The sequence below is a fragment of the Lactuca serriola genome, chromosome 6 (genome assembly GCF_051521515.1).
Source record: "Lactuca serriola cultivar US96UC23 chromosome 6, Lser_US96UC23_V15, whole genome shotgun sequence".
NCBI lineage: Eukaryota > Viridiplantae > Streptophyta > Magnoliopsida > Asterales > Asteraceae > Lactuca > Lactuca serriola.
Window position 1 is genome coordinate 85,697,610 of NC_136413.1, and position 15,173 is coordinate 85,712,782.

A 15,173-nucleotide genomic window follows, 5' to 3' on the forward strand; every position below is an offset into this window, starting at 1 on the left:
TGGTTATGTTTTGTGGCTAGTTTTGCATTTGTTTTCATACATTAAATGTACACTTGAATCTTTGTTTCATGAATACAGTTTTGGTTTGGAGTTGGACTTTGTTTGCTATGGAATCTTGTTTCTACTCAATTGATTTTGTTATGCAAAAAGATTTGTGATCCTATTAAATGGCTTCTAGCCTAACAACATCAGTGTTATGTTATATAAGTGATATATTATAGACAAAACTGTAAAATTGGTCTGTGGTTTGCAAAAAACTTTGGATGGGGTTTAAAAAGTTTTCAGCATGCATGGAAGGTCCAAAATAAATTTTCTTTTTTGGTTTTGGTCCTTGAAAATTTAAAAGGATTATTTTGCCCTTATTATTTATTTTTAACATTTTTTTATTTGTTTTAATTGTTTTATTATTAAAAAGAAAACAAAAGAAAAGAAAAATAGGACGGGTCCACCTCCACCTGATCTCTCTCTCTCTCTCTCTCTCTCATACATACACATATACATACATACAAGACCTTTTCTATCCATATTGTCTTCCCCATCCTTCATCTTCAACCCATCTTACTGTATCTTCCACAAATCAGAGACACAACATCACAAATACTTCACTTCGTGAAGAATTTTCAATTTGTTCACCTTACGCTTCTTCCCCTCGTGTTTCTTCACCTCGAGTTTCTTCTCTGAGATCGACTAAGATCAAATCGGTGATTCCGGCTCTGATTTAGAGCCCAAGTTGTAACCCTACCCCTTGCCCAAGTCCGATAGGGTCAATACAAAAGAAATCGGCCGTTAATAGATGGTTATCGGTGTCTCTGAAGCAGCAGCTTCTGATCGTAGGGTATCGGGGTCGTTTAGGATGGGTCCTGGTTTTCATTGAAGGTTAGTGTTAAAATTGTAAATTTGTAAAGTTTTTTTTTTGAGAGAGTCATGTTCTTATCACCGTCGACCCGGGCAGTTCACGCACCCGCAATCATATCGTCTCCACCACCATGTCTCGTCGAATCCAGAGAAGAATGCCAACACAGTTTGGGTTTGACTGCCATGGATATTATAAATTTAGGGCTTGTAAATTTAAGATTCAAAGGGGAGGGTGAGTTTTGTTTTTTTGAGTTGCAGCTGCTTTTCAATCGACCCAGATGAAAAAATTTGAAACCTCAGAAGAAAATATTTGATATAATGGTAGTAAATTTCAATTCTTGTTCCGAATTAAAGATGAAACTAACCTCCAAAATGGGACTATGAGATTGATCAGACAAATTGGAAGGAAGTGAACTAGGGTTGAGGAAGACGACTTGATGAGAGAGAGAGAGAGAGAGAGAGAGAGAGAGAGAAATCAGGTGGGGGTGGACTTGCCTTCTTTTTTTCTTTTCTTTTGCTTTCTTTTTAATAATAAAACAATTAAAGAAAATGTGAAAAATAAAGAATAAGGGCAAAATAGTCCTTTCAAATTTTCAAGGACCAAAACCAAAGAAAATTCTTGATTTTGGACATTCCATGCAAGTTGAAAACTTTTTGGACCCTATCCAAAGTTTTTAGCAAACAACAAGGACCAATTTTGCAGTTTTGTCTATATTATACATGTATATGTGAAACTATGAGTAGTTTAGAATTAGAGTAAATTACAGTTTTGGTCACTGTGGTTTGGTCAAATTCGTACATTCAGTCCAACTTTTGAGAGTTCGGCAAGATACATCCCTGTGGTTTAAAGCAATTGCACTGAACATCCTTAATCCACTTAAAAATACAATTTTACCCTTACTTATATATATATATATATATATATATATATATATATATATATATATATATATATATATATATATATATAATTGTTTATTTTTTTTATATTTTGCCGCTTAGATTTTATTTTATTTATTTATATTTTTTATGATTTATATATTTTTTAAAATTTTATTTGAATATATATTTAATGTTTTTTATATTTTGTTCGTTTATATTTTTTTTTACTTTTTATTTGGATAAATTTTCTAGTTTTTTTTTGTTATTTTATTCGAATATATATTTTAATGTATTTTTTTTATCTTTTGTTTTTTATATATTTTTAAATCTTTTTATAAAATTTTGTGTATAAAAAATATAAAAATGTTAGTTAAATGAGAATTTAGTTAACACATTAGATATAATTATTTATTTTAATAGGGTTATTGTATAGGCTAACCGAAATTCAAAACGACTGTCAATGGCTTCGAATCCAATTTTTTTAGTTTTATAATTTTTTTGCACATTTCATTTCTAATGAAAATTACTAATCAAAATTCATATAACTCAAAGACATGTGTCAATGTTTTCAAGTTCACTTTTTTTTAGAAATTTTGTTCGTTTTTGAGTTATATGGTTTTCCAATTAGCCTTTATATAACTTGAAACCCCTTTTCGTATTTCAGTTAACCTATCTATTAATCTTATTAAAAATATCATTTTATTCCTAATCTAAGTTCACAATATTCACATTCAACGAAATTTTTTTTTTATATTTTTTACAAAATGTATAAACAAACAAAACGTCAAAAAATTAAAATGTATTCAAATAACACGCCAAAAAACTAAAAAATATATATATTTAAAAAAACATCATAAAAATATAAACGAAAAAAATATAAAAAACATTAAACAATATATTCAAACAACACACCAAAAAATGTTTTTTACATTTTTTTCATTTATATTTTTATGATGCTTTTTTGATTAATTTTTTTAGTTTTTTTTTGCGTATTTTTTGAATACATTTTAATTTTTTTTTGATGTTTTTTTTGTTTATACTTTTTGTAAAAAATGTAAAAAAAAAGTTCGTTAAATGTGAATATTATTAATTTAGATTAGGTATAAATTTATATTTTTAATTAGATTTATAGATAGAGTAATTGAAATTCGAAAAGGGTTTCAAGTTATATAAAGGCTAATTGGAAAACCATATAACTCGAAAGCAAAAAAAAATTATAAAAATAAAAACAATGAACACGAAAACATTGAAATATGTGTTTGAGTTATATGAATTCTGATTATCATTTTCCATTTGGAACGAAATGAAAAAAAATCTAAAACTATAAAAATTGAAGTTGAATCCATTGACATTCGTTTTGAATTTCGGTTAGCCTATACAATAACCCTATTAAAATAAATAATTATATATCCAATATGTGTTAATTATATTCTCAATTAACTAACATTTTTATATTCTTTATACAAAAATATTTCTAAAAAGCTTTACAAATATATAAAAAAAAAAACAAAAGATCAAAAAAACATTAAAAGATATATTTGAACAAAATATCAAAAAAAAAAAAAAAACTAGAAAAATTATTCAAATAGAACATCAAAAAAAATATACGAACAAAATATAAAAAACATTAAAAATGTATATTCGAATAAAATTTAAAAATATATATATAAATCATAAAAAATATAAATAAATAAAATAAAATATAAGCGCCAAAATATAAAAAGAAAAAATTAAACAATTATATATATATATACATACATATATATATATATATATATATATATATATATATATATATATATATATATATATATATAAGTATGTTTAAATGTTTCTCACGTCTATTATGTGTTAGAATGCACCAATAAGAATTTAGTAAAAATTATATGTATATTAAATGATATTCATACTTATAATTCATTTTTATGGAAACTAATTAAATTTGTCATTAATGTCAACAATAATATTCTTTCAGAATGAATTCGTATCTAGAAGAATGAGAGTGTAATATAGCAGAATGAGAGTGTATTCTAGTAGAATACACTATTGTTCTTCATACTCTATGCAACTTTATTGTATTTTAAGTGATTTAGTAATGAAACAAAAAACGAACCCATACATAAAAACCTAAATGCGAATTCAGTCTGAAAGAATGTTATTGCTAACATTAATGACGAATTTAATTGGTTTTCATAAAAGAAGAATTATAATTATGGATATCATTTAATATACATACAATTATGGAAATCATTTAATATATATATTTATTTAATTAAATAATTATTTAATTTTGCTAAATTCCTATTGATGCAATCTAGCACACAATATTTATTTAATTTTGCTAAATTCCTATTGGTGCAATCTAACACATAATTTTTAAAGTTTGGACTAAATATGCAAATTTGACTAAACCACAGGGACCAAAACTATAATTTACTCTTAGAATTATATTAAGACAAAACTGCAAATGTAGTCTTTGTGGTTTGCAAAAAACTTTGGATAGGATTCAAAAAGTCTTCGACTTATATGAAAGGTACAAAATAAAAACTTTTCGTGGTTTTGGGTTTAAAATTAAAAAAATTTAATGTTTTTGGTCCATGAAACACTTGAATTGACCTTTTTGTACTTTTAATTTCTTTTTTGAGTTTTTTTTAATAATCCTTTTCACTTTTTATTAATTAAAAATAAAAAATTGATGGGCCTACAAATGACCCATACTCTTAAAATTATATTAGATTGTTTTAAGTATATATGTGAAATTAGTGAAATTAGGAGTAGTTTAGAATTATAATTAGAGGTTAAACTTTTAACTTGTATCCCTTTAATTTCAACGGACTTTTCAACTATTATTCGTCGTACATAATTAACCAACAAAGTTTCTTATTTAATTTCTAGAACTGGATAATGATTATTATGTTTTACGCTGATTTTTGAATTTTTTTTATTCTTAGTGTTAAAACTTCAAACAGTTGGTTAACTTGATAATCTAAATCTATTTAACCAGATAAATGCATGCCAAGTTTTTATGTGTAAGATGCTTAGTTCTTTGCATTAAAGTCGCTATTAAAACTCAAAACAACTACTCTAACTAGAGGGTATACCTTCCACCTTTTACTAGGTCTCTCTACCATCTAAATACCATCTTAATTTTCTTTTTATTCTTCAAAACCTATAAATTGTCTCATTTCAATTTTTTTTTAAAATTTTTGTAAGTTAAATTAAAATACTATATTTAATAAATTAAACATATTAATAAAAAAATATAGTGAAACACAAAATTGATGAAAATAGAAATATTTCATTATTTGAAAATACAAATTACATAATTACATAATAATATAAAAAACGAAACTAAAATATAACAAGAGTTAAAATACTACATCACGTCAAAATTTTTTTTTTCTAAATCGTCACTCGAATCTCATTTGAACAAATCTGAATAGTCATTTGTATCCTCGAACAAATCATTGTGCCAATCCTAAACCACGAATGTACCGTGTACATTAGCAATGCCAATATGTTTCATCAAATCAACACGAAGGGCGTGATAAGTATCTGCCAATGCATTTTAAGGACACAAAATGTTTGTTCCACATCCTTCTTAGTTGCTTCTTGGATTGTCTTAAATTTTATTATATTTTTGCCGTTTGGACATGTGAAGGATTTGACTAAGACAGATAACTTAGGATATATCCTATTAGTAAGATAGCATCCACATTTAAATGCTACTCCATTTGCATGAAATGGCACATCATATATCTTTCCAAGATACATATTGAATATTGGCGACTGAGTAAGAATATCTTCTCGTTCTAAAACATGAGCTTTAAAATTATTGTTCTTACTAATGGTCTTCCCGCGGTTTGGTTTGAAGGCCTACATCCCTGGGCTGCAGTAAGTAGATCGAGAGGTAAAGAAGCGCTCAATCATTCGAAGAAAGCCGACCATACTCAACAAGCACCTTTCTATGCCTTTAATAGTTATCCGATGATTCTGTAACTATCGTAGCCAAAGGGCTTTCCTTCTTTCGCCTATATCGAATTCTGCTATTGCTTCTTCGACTCAAATATATAACTTTCTTGATAAACGTTGTCTCCCGTAATATCAACTATTAAAGAACTTGCGGCTATGTCGCTTTTGGGATAATATGAGAAAAATCACCAGACTTTAAAAGATGTGCTGAAATTATAAATCACCACAAATAGGGAAAATATGGTGGCAAAATTCCAAAGGAGGTTTTTTGTGTTTTTTATGACAAAATGTAAAAGTTTTGAGTACAATGACGAAAAGTGTCAAATTCATTAAAGATTTGTGGCAAAAACTAAATATAAAACTTTTGACTGCAAGGACTAAATGTGTCTAAGTCACTAAAGATTTGTGGCAAAAACCTAAAAACAAAAAAAAAAACTTAATCAAAACGCATAAATATATAAGTTTTAATTTTTAGGGACGAAAAGTATCAAATTCACCAAAAGTTTGTGGCAAAAACCTAAAAACCAAAAAATTACTGTTTCTTTTTGCTTTCACTTTTAATATATATATATATATATATATATATATATATATATATATATATATATATATATATATATAGGGTTAGGATTAAATGTGAAACCTAAATATTGTGTGAGTGTATGACTTAATATGGACCGTTGGATTAGAAACTCTAAAGGCTAAGAATGGGGGATGAGTTAATTAATATGTCAAATATTCTTTAATGAACCGACTGATTAAATCGTGTATAAGAGAAATAATTTCATTTTGTAAGAATTTAAATTATAAATCGCCAATTAATCTGTATACGCTTCTATTTTTCAAAATCCACTATCTGTCATTCCAAATTTTTAGGAAGGCATGGTGATGATCTGCTCATGTGAAGATACGTTTAACCAACCAAGAATCATGAAATCAGTACAAATAGAAGAATCCTTCACCACATTTTTTTTCATATATTCTTGAAGAATGGAACCATATAAGTAATGTAATTCATTAAGGTTTTCGTTATTTTCGAGTGATTCGTGTATTTGTTGACTAAATTTGAAGAATTTGGACCGTTGTTGTCATTAATTTTGATTTAATCGATTAAGGTTTTCATAGTTCATATATATATTTTTACTATCATGTAATCTTGAGGAATATAAACCAATTCCTGAAGAATTTGATTTTTTTTGTTTTTAAAATTATGTGATTTTTTGTTAGCAATCAGTTCACATACACAATCAAATTACTTTGTTTAATGATAGAAGTAATATTTCTTTTTAATGTTGCGTTGTTTGGGTTAAAATGTCTGTATAATTTATTAAATTATTTATGTATTTATATTTATTTATATTTTTTTTAAGAACGAGTTTTGTAAAAGATAAAATGATTGTACAAGATATATTCTCAAAAATATGTATAGATAATTTGTTGTAAGTAGTTTTTTCATGTTTTTTAAGAATTATAGATATGTCAAAGTAATTTTATGATAAAAGTATGAATGAATGAGAAGACACACCATATATTCTTAAAGAATTTGACTATTTATGTACTTCTTTTTTCACTGTGAAGGTTGAATGTCTAAATGTTTTTTTTGTTCATGCTTATTTTAAGAATGTTTGTGGTTAAAAGTAACTTTCTTCACATTGTTTACACATTATGTAGATGTCACACTTATGGTTTGGTAAAAGTGAGGAAAAAATGAGAAAGAACATCTTATATTCTTAAAAAATATAATTGTTAGTTTAATCCACATATACAAATAGAATTCACATTTTTTATCAATTAAAGAATGATTTTTTTAATCTATTTATTCTTAAAGAATGTATATGTTTGTCATATTGTTTTTTTTCAAATCATAAGTTGACTATGTTAAGGTTTTTATCCACGTATTCTTATAAATTGTGGATGAATTTGGTATATGCTTAAAGAATGGTAATGTTTGTTTCATCCATGCATTACACATGATATATGCCAAAATGCAATAAACAAAAATAACATTCTTTAAGAATAAAGACGTTCAAGAAAAAAAAGCAAGAACAACCCAACTCTTTTATATTTCTCAAGTTACAGGTCTATATAAAAGAAAAGTAAAAACATTTAGAGCTAGAGGTAGAAGACGATGCATAATGGTTAGATAAAAAAACATTAAGATCAAAGGTAGTAGGGAATAAAGAGGGGGCAATTAAAATAACGAGTGATTTGTTTTTTTTTTCTAATATGAATTAAAAAAAACAAGAACATAGAGAGTCAAAGGTAGAAGACAATGAATAGTGGTTGAGTAAAAAAATCTAAAGAACTAAGGTAGAAGGCAATAAATGGGAATGATGAAACTGGTGCGTAATATGAATAATTGTCATATATATAGGAATAAAATATTAGGTTATTAAATTAATATTATTGAATATTCCTAATTTATCTTTAGACGATGATTGGTCCAGAATTGGTTATACACTCACACAATAACTAATGTTTATATATGAACCTAACTCTTTCTCTCTCTCTCTCTCTCTCTCTCTCTCTCTATATATATATATATATATATATATATATATATATATATATATATATATATATATATATATATATATATATATATATCGATCGAGAATGTGCATGTGACATAAGAGACTATCATTACTACAAATGTCATTTGAACATATAAAGCACACAACCAGAACAAGTAGTTAATGCTAAGATTGGAATGATCCCAAGAAGAATGTCACCTTATAAGAGTTGTAGGAATAAATGCAAAAAACGTGAGTATTGCATGCTTGAGGATGGGCCAAATTTACCAAAGTTGGACTAGCATACCGCGCATGGGTCCGACTAAGGCAAAACCTAGTGAGTAGTCACCTTTGGTATTAAAGAAACCTTTTGCAACACTTTTTGACATATTAATTTGCATACAATCCACAACTATTCTAGAGGGATTGAATTTCGTAGAACAAATTTATTGATAGATTGAGAGGCCAATCCATTGCTTAATTAGGTGGAAAACAAATAAATTAAAAAGAAACCTTTTCGTTGCAACCGAGAGAAAGAAAAGGTCGTTTGATGATCTTAGTTCACAACCCCCAACTCGACACATGTCACAATAAGAATGATAAGCTTTTTCATATTAATTTCAATAATCATTTATTAGATAATATACATGTTAATAAATTATAAAATATATCATGGTTTTTAATTTTTGTAATAGAATATAATATTGATATATTTTTATAAATATTTAAAACACCCATAACAATGTATTTTTGTTGTTTTAGATTGTTGATAAACAATGAAATTGATTTTGGTTGATTGTATATGTGGATAAGAAATAAAATATGTTTTTAATGAATTAAAGAGTTGTAATCGGATATAGTCTTATAGTTATTGTTGTGAGGATTATACCATAAAACATATTTTCCAAGTTGTAAATTTAGGTTTTGGTATGTCATTTTCCTTTATTTCATGCAATTTCAATAGATTAAGTTTCTATTTAATTTATGTAATCAAGAGGACACTTATAATAAAGCAGGTGACCAAGAAAAGAGGATGTTCAAAATGGTTGCATGAAGATGGAACAAGGTTTTTAAGGCTCACATATAAAAGAGTTATTATTGTAATAATAGTAGTTGTTCCCCGTATAAAATTGAATAAATTAACCCTTGCATGGCTTATGTGGGGTTAATATTAAAACGTGCATTGCTATTGCATCTTTGTGGTTATTTTACTTGCTTTGATTATTAGTTGATATTGTAAGTACAACAAAAACATTTTCTGTTCGAAACAACATTTATACAATAAACATACTTTCATATTAACAAAAGGACATTCAAGTGTGTATCATACATGCCACAATTACAAGGAAAACTATAAAATGGCACAACCAAGTACATCTTATAACAATAAAATTATATGGAATATATGTTTAATTAAGTCTCAAGTTCCATCAAAGAGCTAAGCTATATTTTGTCATTAGCACTTGTACATACACATGTTATATAGAAGATTCCATAAGCTATAAAGTAGTGAGTAACATTAAGTTCTCATGTATATTCAATACATCACAATATACACCAATTATCACCAATAAAACCATCATGACATATAAATACATTTTTCAATACACATGCAATGAATTTATCCAAACAAACAATGAGTATATTCAAATATGTCCTCACATATTCCTCAAGTGAACTAACCTCTTTACAGCCCGTCCCAGAGTCCATTTTTAAAATGGCTCAAAATTTTTATGGATTTTATTACTGATATGTTAGAAAGATCGATCTTGAAGATATCATTAATAATTTTTCATCTAAAAAATCTAGAACAATTATTTTTCTTTAAATATATGAATTTTTATAATCGAAAATACTATATTTAGGAGCTAGTATAAACAATTTTCTTTAAGTTATTGAGTTATTATAAAAAAGGTTAATGAAATATGTGTATTTTAAGGTACTTTTTTCCTCTTTCACCATGAGCCTAAAATATATTTGGAACGACCCTGATAACCTGTTACTCGCCTTGAGTTCTTGAAGAGTTTGCTATTGATTCTTTTCCAGTATTTTCTTTGTCCCCTAAACAAAGAAGTATCCATATCAAAACATGGTACAACAATCTATGGAATCAATTTTCCCATGCCCTTAATCATAATTCGACCCACTCTATTAGACTAGCGAAAACATGATGTAAGAACATCAATTTAATGATAATTATCATATTTATGGTCAACCTTATATCAATTGGGTTGCCTGACCACCCATTGTGGGACATCACCTTGATAGCTCGAACCCCCCCCCCCCCCCCCCCCCCCCCAACTTTTTTATTGTCAAAAGCTTCCTCGATTTGTGAGAATATGGGAGAAGAGGCTCACCATAGGTGAAATGCTAGGACATTGAAACATGTTGCAAACCCTTCTCATGGCTACTCCTGGCCGAAGCCCATTGGACATATGTTGTGTAATTCATCTAACAACATCATTAATAAGTGTGATTAGAGGCATAAAATAACTATATTCACCAAATTCATCAACACTTTCCATTTAGACATTGTACTTTCAACCAAGACCAATTCTACTATGTGCTTCAACACATATACATTCAAAATGCCATACAAGTCCAACACTTGCTAATAGTATTCCAAATATTAAGTCTAAAAAGTTTGGGCGTTACAAGGTGTCAAGGCTAAAGAGAGTAAAAGGTAGAAACATGAAGAAGAGAAAATCTACGAGGTTTGTGTTTGGATGTATGAAGTTTGTGTTCATAGCATAAAGGATAAAGGATGAAGTTTGTGTTCATAGCATAAAGGATGAAGATGAGAAACTCTGGCGCTTGTGAGTCCTCGTTGGAGGATACGATACTTTAAATGAAGGATTTTGTTTTAATATATAAGCCATCACACTTTGCAAAATTCTTGACCATCAATAAACAAGTTTTCACTATTTGAACTATGATCCACATGTGTATGAAGGTACTCATTTATTTCAGTCCAATGGGGTAATCTCTAACCAGCCACAATGGAGTAGGGACTTGATGGTAACCCCCTTTCGGCTCTTTTCATGAGATAGATAACTTACATCATGCTTTCTACTCCCCTTCTTTTACATCATGGTTCATGATATCCCTTCCTACTCCATTCCTGAGATGGAAACTTGACATCATGCTTTATGTTTTATGGCCCCCTTTAGGGTCCTACAAATACCCCTCTTTTCACTATTGTAAGGATTATCACATGGGCTCTCCCCACTAACATATACATGTAAGGTTTCTCACCGCAATGGTGGAGTGGACCCCATAATTGCAATGATCATTCTTTTATGAGTGATACCAAGTTTCTCAAACAAAAACCAAAGCACATTAAGAGGGTTGACATCTTTAATCTTCAAATCATTTCCATATTCAACATTCAATATGCAACATAATCATGATACAAATCAGCCATTCTATATCACTTAACGAAACAATCTTGATCTATCAACTATATAAAATATACAACCACAAAACTAGCAATGGTTTTAGCAACAAACAAGACCGATAAAAGGCTGATCTAGCCAACTGCCCAACATCACTACTCCATTTCCATCATCATCATCATCATCATCCTTTAGTTAACAACATTTACCGAAGAACAACAACCAAATGGCATCCACAAACCTCTACCTTTGACCTTCTTCCCTGCTTTCTTACCATCTTCAATCAACTTTGGTGGTGATGACAACAACTCCTGGTTTACCTTCTCGGTTGCACCTTCATCTTTATGAACCACAGTTACTGACTCTTTAACACTTGGAGATTTGGCTTCACCTAACAGATTCTTTAAAGGTGCAGAGTGTTTCCCTGTGCTCCAATTTGTCACTTTTGCAATAACTTCCTCATTCTTCTTTCTCTCTTCTGATTCATTGCTGACATTGGCTATTGTTGGGATCCAACCAGCTTTTTGAGCATCTTGAACCTCAGATGAACATGGTTTCTGATCTTTGCCTTCAGGTTGAACTAGAGTCATGAAAGATGGAGGCTCAAAGACATCTGATGAGCCCGAATGGTTATCTGGCTTCCCAGAGTTGAGTTTTGGCTTATCATCAATTGAAGCAGTAGAGAGGACTTTAACATGTTATGAAAAAGTAAAACAATAAAATTAGATTCATTATTCAGAAATGGAAATAAAGAGGTCTAGTCAACATTCAAGAAATGTACCTGAAACTGATCCCCAATTTGCTTCAAGACTATTACTTGAATCTATGGATAAATCAACACCAGAATCTTGATTAGTTATTAGTTTTCCTATGATAGGTTCAGAAACAACACCTGAAGTATTCTTGTCATTAACAATACAATCATCAACTTTTGGTTCTTTGGTAGCTTCTTTTGGGAGTTTTTCCAAGTTTTGTGCCTCAAGATCCACTTTTTTAGTCAAAACTGTATCGGGTTCTTCCAAAACTTCATGGGTGTGATCATTTGAGTGTTTTTCCAAATTGGGTGCACCAAGATCCTCTTTTTCAATCGAACTTGAGTTGGGTTCTTCAATAGCTTCAAAGGTGTGTTCTTTTGAGTTTTTTTCCAAGATTGATGCTCCAAGATCATCTTTTTCAGTCAAAACTGTTTTGGGCTCTTCAACAACTTCATGGGTGTGTTCATTTGAGCATTTTTCAGACTCAGGTGCATCAAGATCCTGCTTTTCTGTCAAAATTGATTCGGGCTCCTTGACACTTTCTTGAATCTGCTTTGTTGAGCCATTTTCCAACTTGGGTGTTTCAAGTTCGTCCTTTTTGATCAAAGTGGAGTTAGGTTCTTGGACAACTTCAAAGGTGTCTTCTTTTGAGCTTTTTTCCAAGATTGGTGCTCCAAGATCATCTTTTTCAGTCAAAACTGATTCGGGTTCTTCAAAAACTTCATGGGTGTGTTTGTTTGAGTGTGTTTCGGATTCAGGAGCACCAAGATCCTCTTTTTCAATCAAAACTGATTTAGGCTCCTTGACAACTTCCTCAATCTCTTCTGTTGAGCAATTTTCCAACTTTGGTGCAACAAGATTCTTGTTTTCAGTCAAAATTGCAATGGATTCATTGAAATCTTCCTGAATCTGTTCTTTTAAGTCTTTTTCCAACTTGGGTGCACCAAGATCCTCCTTTTCAATCAAAACTGATTCAGGTTCTTCAACAACTTCATGGCTGAGTTCTTTTTCTGACTCGGGTGCACAAAGATCATCCTTTTCACTCGAAACTGATTCAGGTTCTTTCACAACTTCTTGAATCTGTTCCTTGATTTGAGTCAAAACCATATCTGGTTCCTTCTCAACTTCCAAGATTTGTTCTTTTGAGCATTCGGATGCACCAAGATCCTCCTTTTGGGTCAAAACCGAAACACTTTGAACAGTTTCAGGTTCTTTCACAGCTTCTGAGGCATGTTCATGCTCCATTTCAAACTTTTCAAGCTTGATTTCTTCATTGATATTCTCTGCACCATGAACAATTTCAGCTTCTTTGACAACTTCTGAAACAGGTTCACTTTCAGATTCAAGCTTCTCATGCTTGATCTCTTCATTAACTCCATCTGAAGTTACTGATTCCAACTTTACCCCTGCCCCCACATCATCAATCGATTGAGCTTCTTGAGATATATCACTTTGTTTGAGGGTTGGTTCAACAACTCCATCTTTGACCAAATCATCAGCAGATTTCCCATTAGTTTCAAGTAACGCGGATTTTGCCTCAGATGAATCCACCTTGAAATCTATTGATATACAAAGATAATCGTAAATTAAAAAAATTCTCACTGTAATTTATATAATTTACGGATCACTTTTAGATTTTCTGGCTGGGATTCTGACAAAAGCAGATAAATCTCTCGATAATTGAGAATGGGGGTAGTTGATCGATTACGAAAAGAATCTTTGATTTTATACGAATTATAAAGTGAAAACACATACTTACCAGCATGTTCAGCATCTTTAAATGAAAAAAACAAATCTCTATCCAGAGTTTTGTTTGCAGATCCTGTACTGGTAGTGTCTGCGAATTCTGTAACAGCATCTAAAAACGATTCATCTTCAGATCTACTGAAACTTCCCCCAATCGCACCACCGCCGCCGCCGATGCTCGTCTTCTTCTGAATTTTGGGACCTTAAAGGAAAAAAAATTAAACAGAATCTACGAAACGTAAATTACAAGTTTTGTAATAAAAGATGAAATCTCACTTGGGGTTTTGTCTTTATCGTCATCAAGATGGTTTTCATCATCTGAAACCACTTCTGAATGGATTAAATTAGTGTAACCGTCAATGGTTCCACAGATCTTCTTGTGGGATCGCCTGTGTTTAGCGCTTGGATGTGGGTTCGGAAAAGGCCACCCACATCTACGACATAAATAAACCCCATGACTCTCATGTCCTGCATATTACAGAAATCAACAAAATTAACAAACCCCAGTTGTGATTTCAAAAACCCACAAGAAATAAGTGTTATAAATGTGTTGAATCAACAATGAGGATTAGAATTTGAGAAAACCCACGTTAGAAAGTGGGTTAAAAGCAAGGAAATAACAGAACCTGATGGGATGGAGTGTTTGCTTTGATCTTGGACATCCATGTCTGTGCTACGATGAAAAAGAGGAGAGATTGGATTGAGTGAGAAAATCAAGAGGGAATGGAGAATTTTAGTAAGAAGAATGAGGGCAGGTGTTGGTATAAAGTCTTGGTAGATGAAACTCTGAAACTATGAAAGGGTGGCTGCTGGAACAGAGACAAAAAGGTGCTGAGTTTTATACCCTAGCAATACGTTGTCCGTTTTCATTGTTTTAAGGGTTTTTCTCTTTACAAAAAATTGCTTAAAAAATCTCTAAAACTTTAATTCATAAATGAACCATTTAGAATCATTGATTGTATTTTTTCATCATTATCATCTTTTCAAATAAAATTTAATACAATTACATTCAATTATACAATCTTTAATAATTATAGAATATTTAAATTCAATAA

General features: G+C 29.9%; 1 protein-coding gene across 1 annotated transcript; it reads right to left on the minus strand.

Moving 5' to 3' along the window:
- Nucleotides 1-11,578: 11,578 nt before the first annotated feature.
- On the minus strand, nucleotides 11,579-14,954 carry LOC145059467 (uncharacterized). The gene is made up of 5 exons (XM_079007317.1): nucleotides 14,745-14,954; nucleotides 14,395-14,586; nucleotides 14,132-14,320; nucleotides 12,399-13,931; nucleotides 11,579-12,305 (listed from the first exon to the last, which is right to left on the minus strand). The coding sequence occupies exons 1-5, from the start codon at nucleotides 14,782-14,784 to the stop codon at nucleotides 11,809-11,811; spliced, it is 2,451 nt and encodes an 816-aa protein (XP_078863443.1). The 5' UTR covers nucleotides 14,785-14,954; the 3' UTR covers nucleotides 11,579-11,808.
- Nucleotides 14,955-15,173: the final 219 nt, after the last annotated feature.

Excerpts from the sequence above, each read along its gene's own strand:
- LOC145059467 (XM_079007317.1), bottom strand. The coding sequence starts at position 14,784 with ATGGATGTCCAAGATCAAAGCAAACACTCCATCCCATCAG. Across the intron at positions 14,587-14,744 it reads CAAACACTCCATCCCATCAG|GACATGAGAGTCATGGGGTT; the intron begins GTTCTGTTATTT and ends TGTAATATGCAG. Across the intron at positions 13,932-14,131 it reads TAAAGATGCTGAACATGCTG|ATTTCAAGGTGGATTCATCT; the intron begins GTAAGTATGTGT and ends GTATATCAATAG.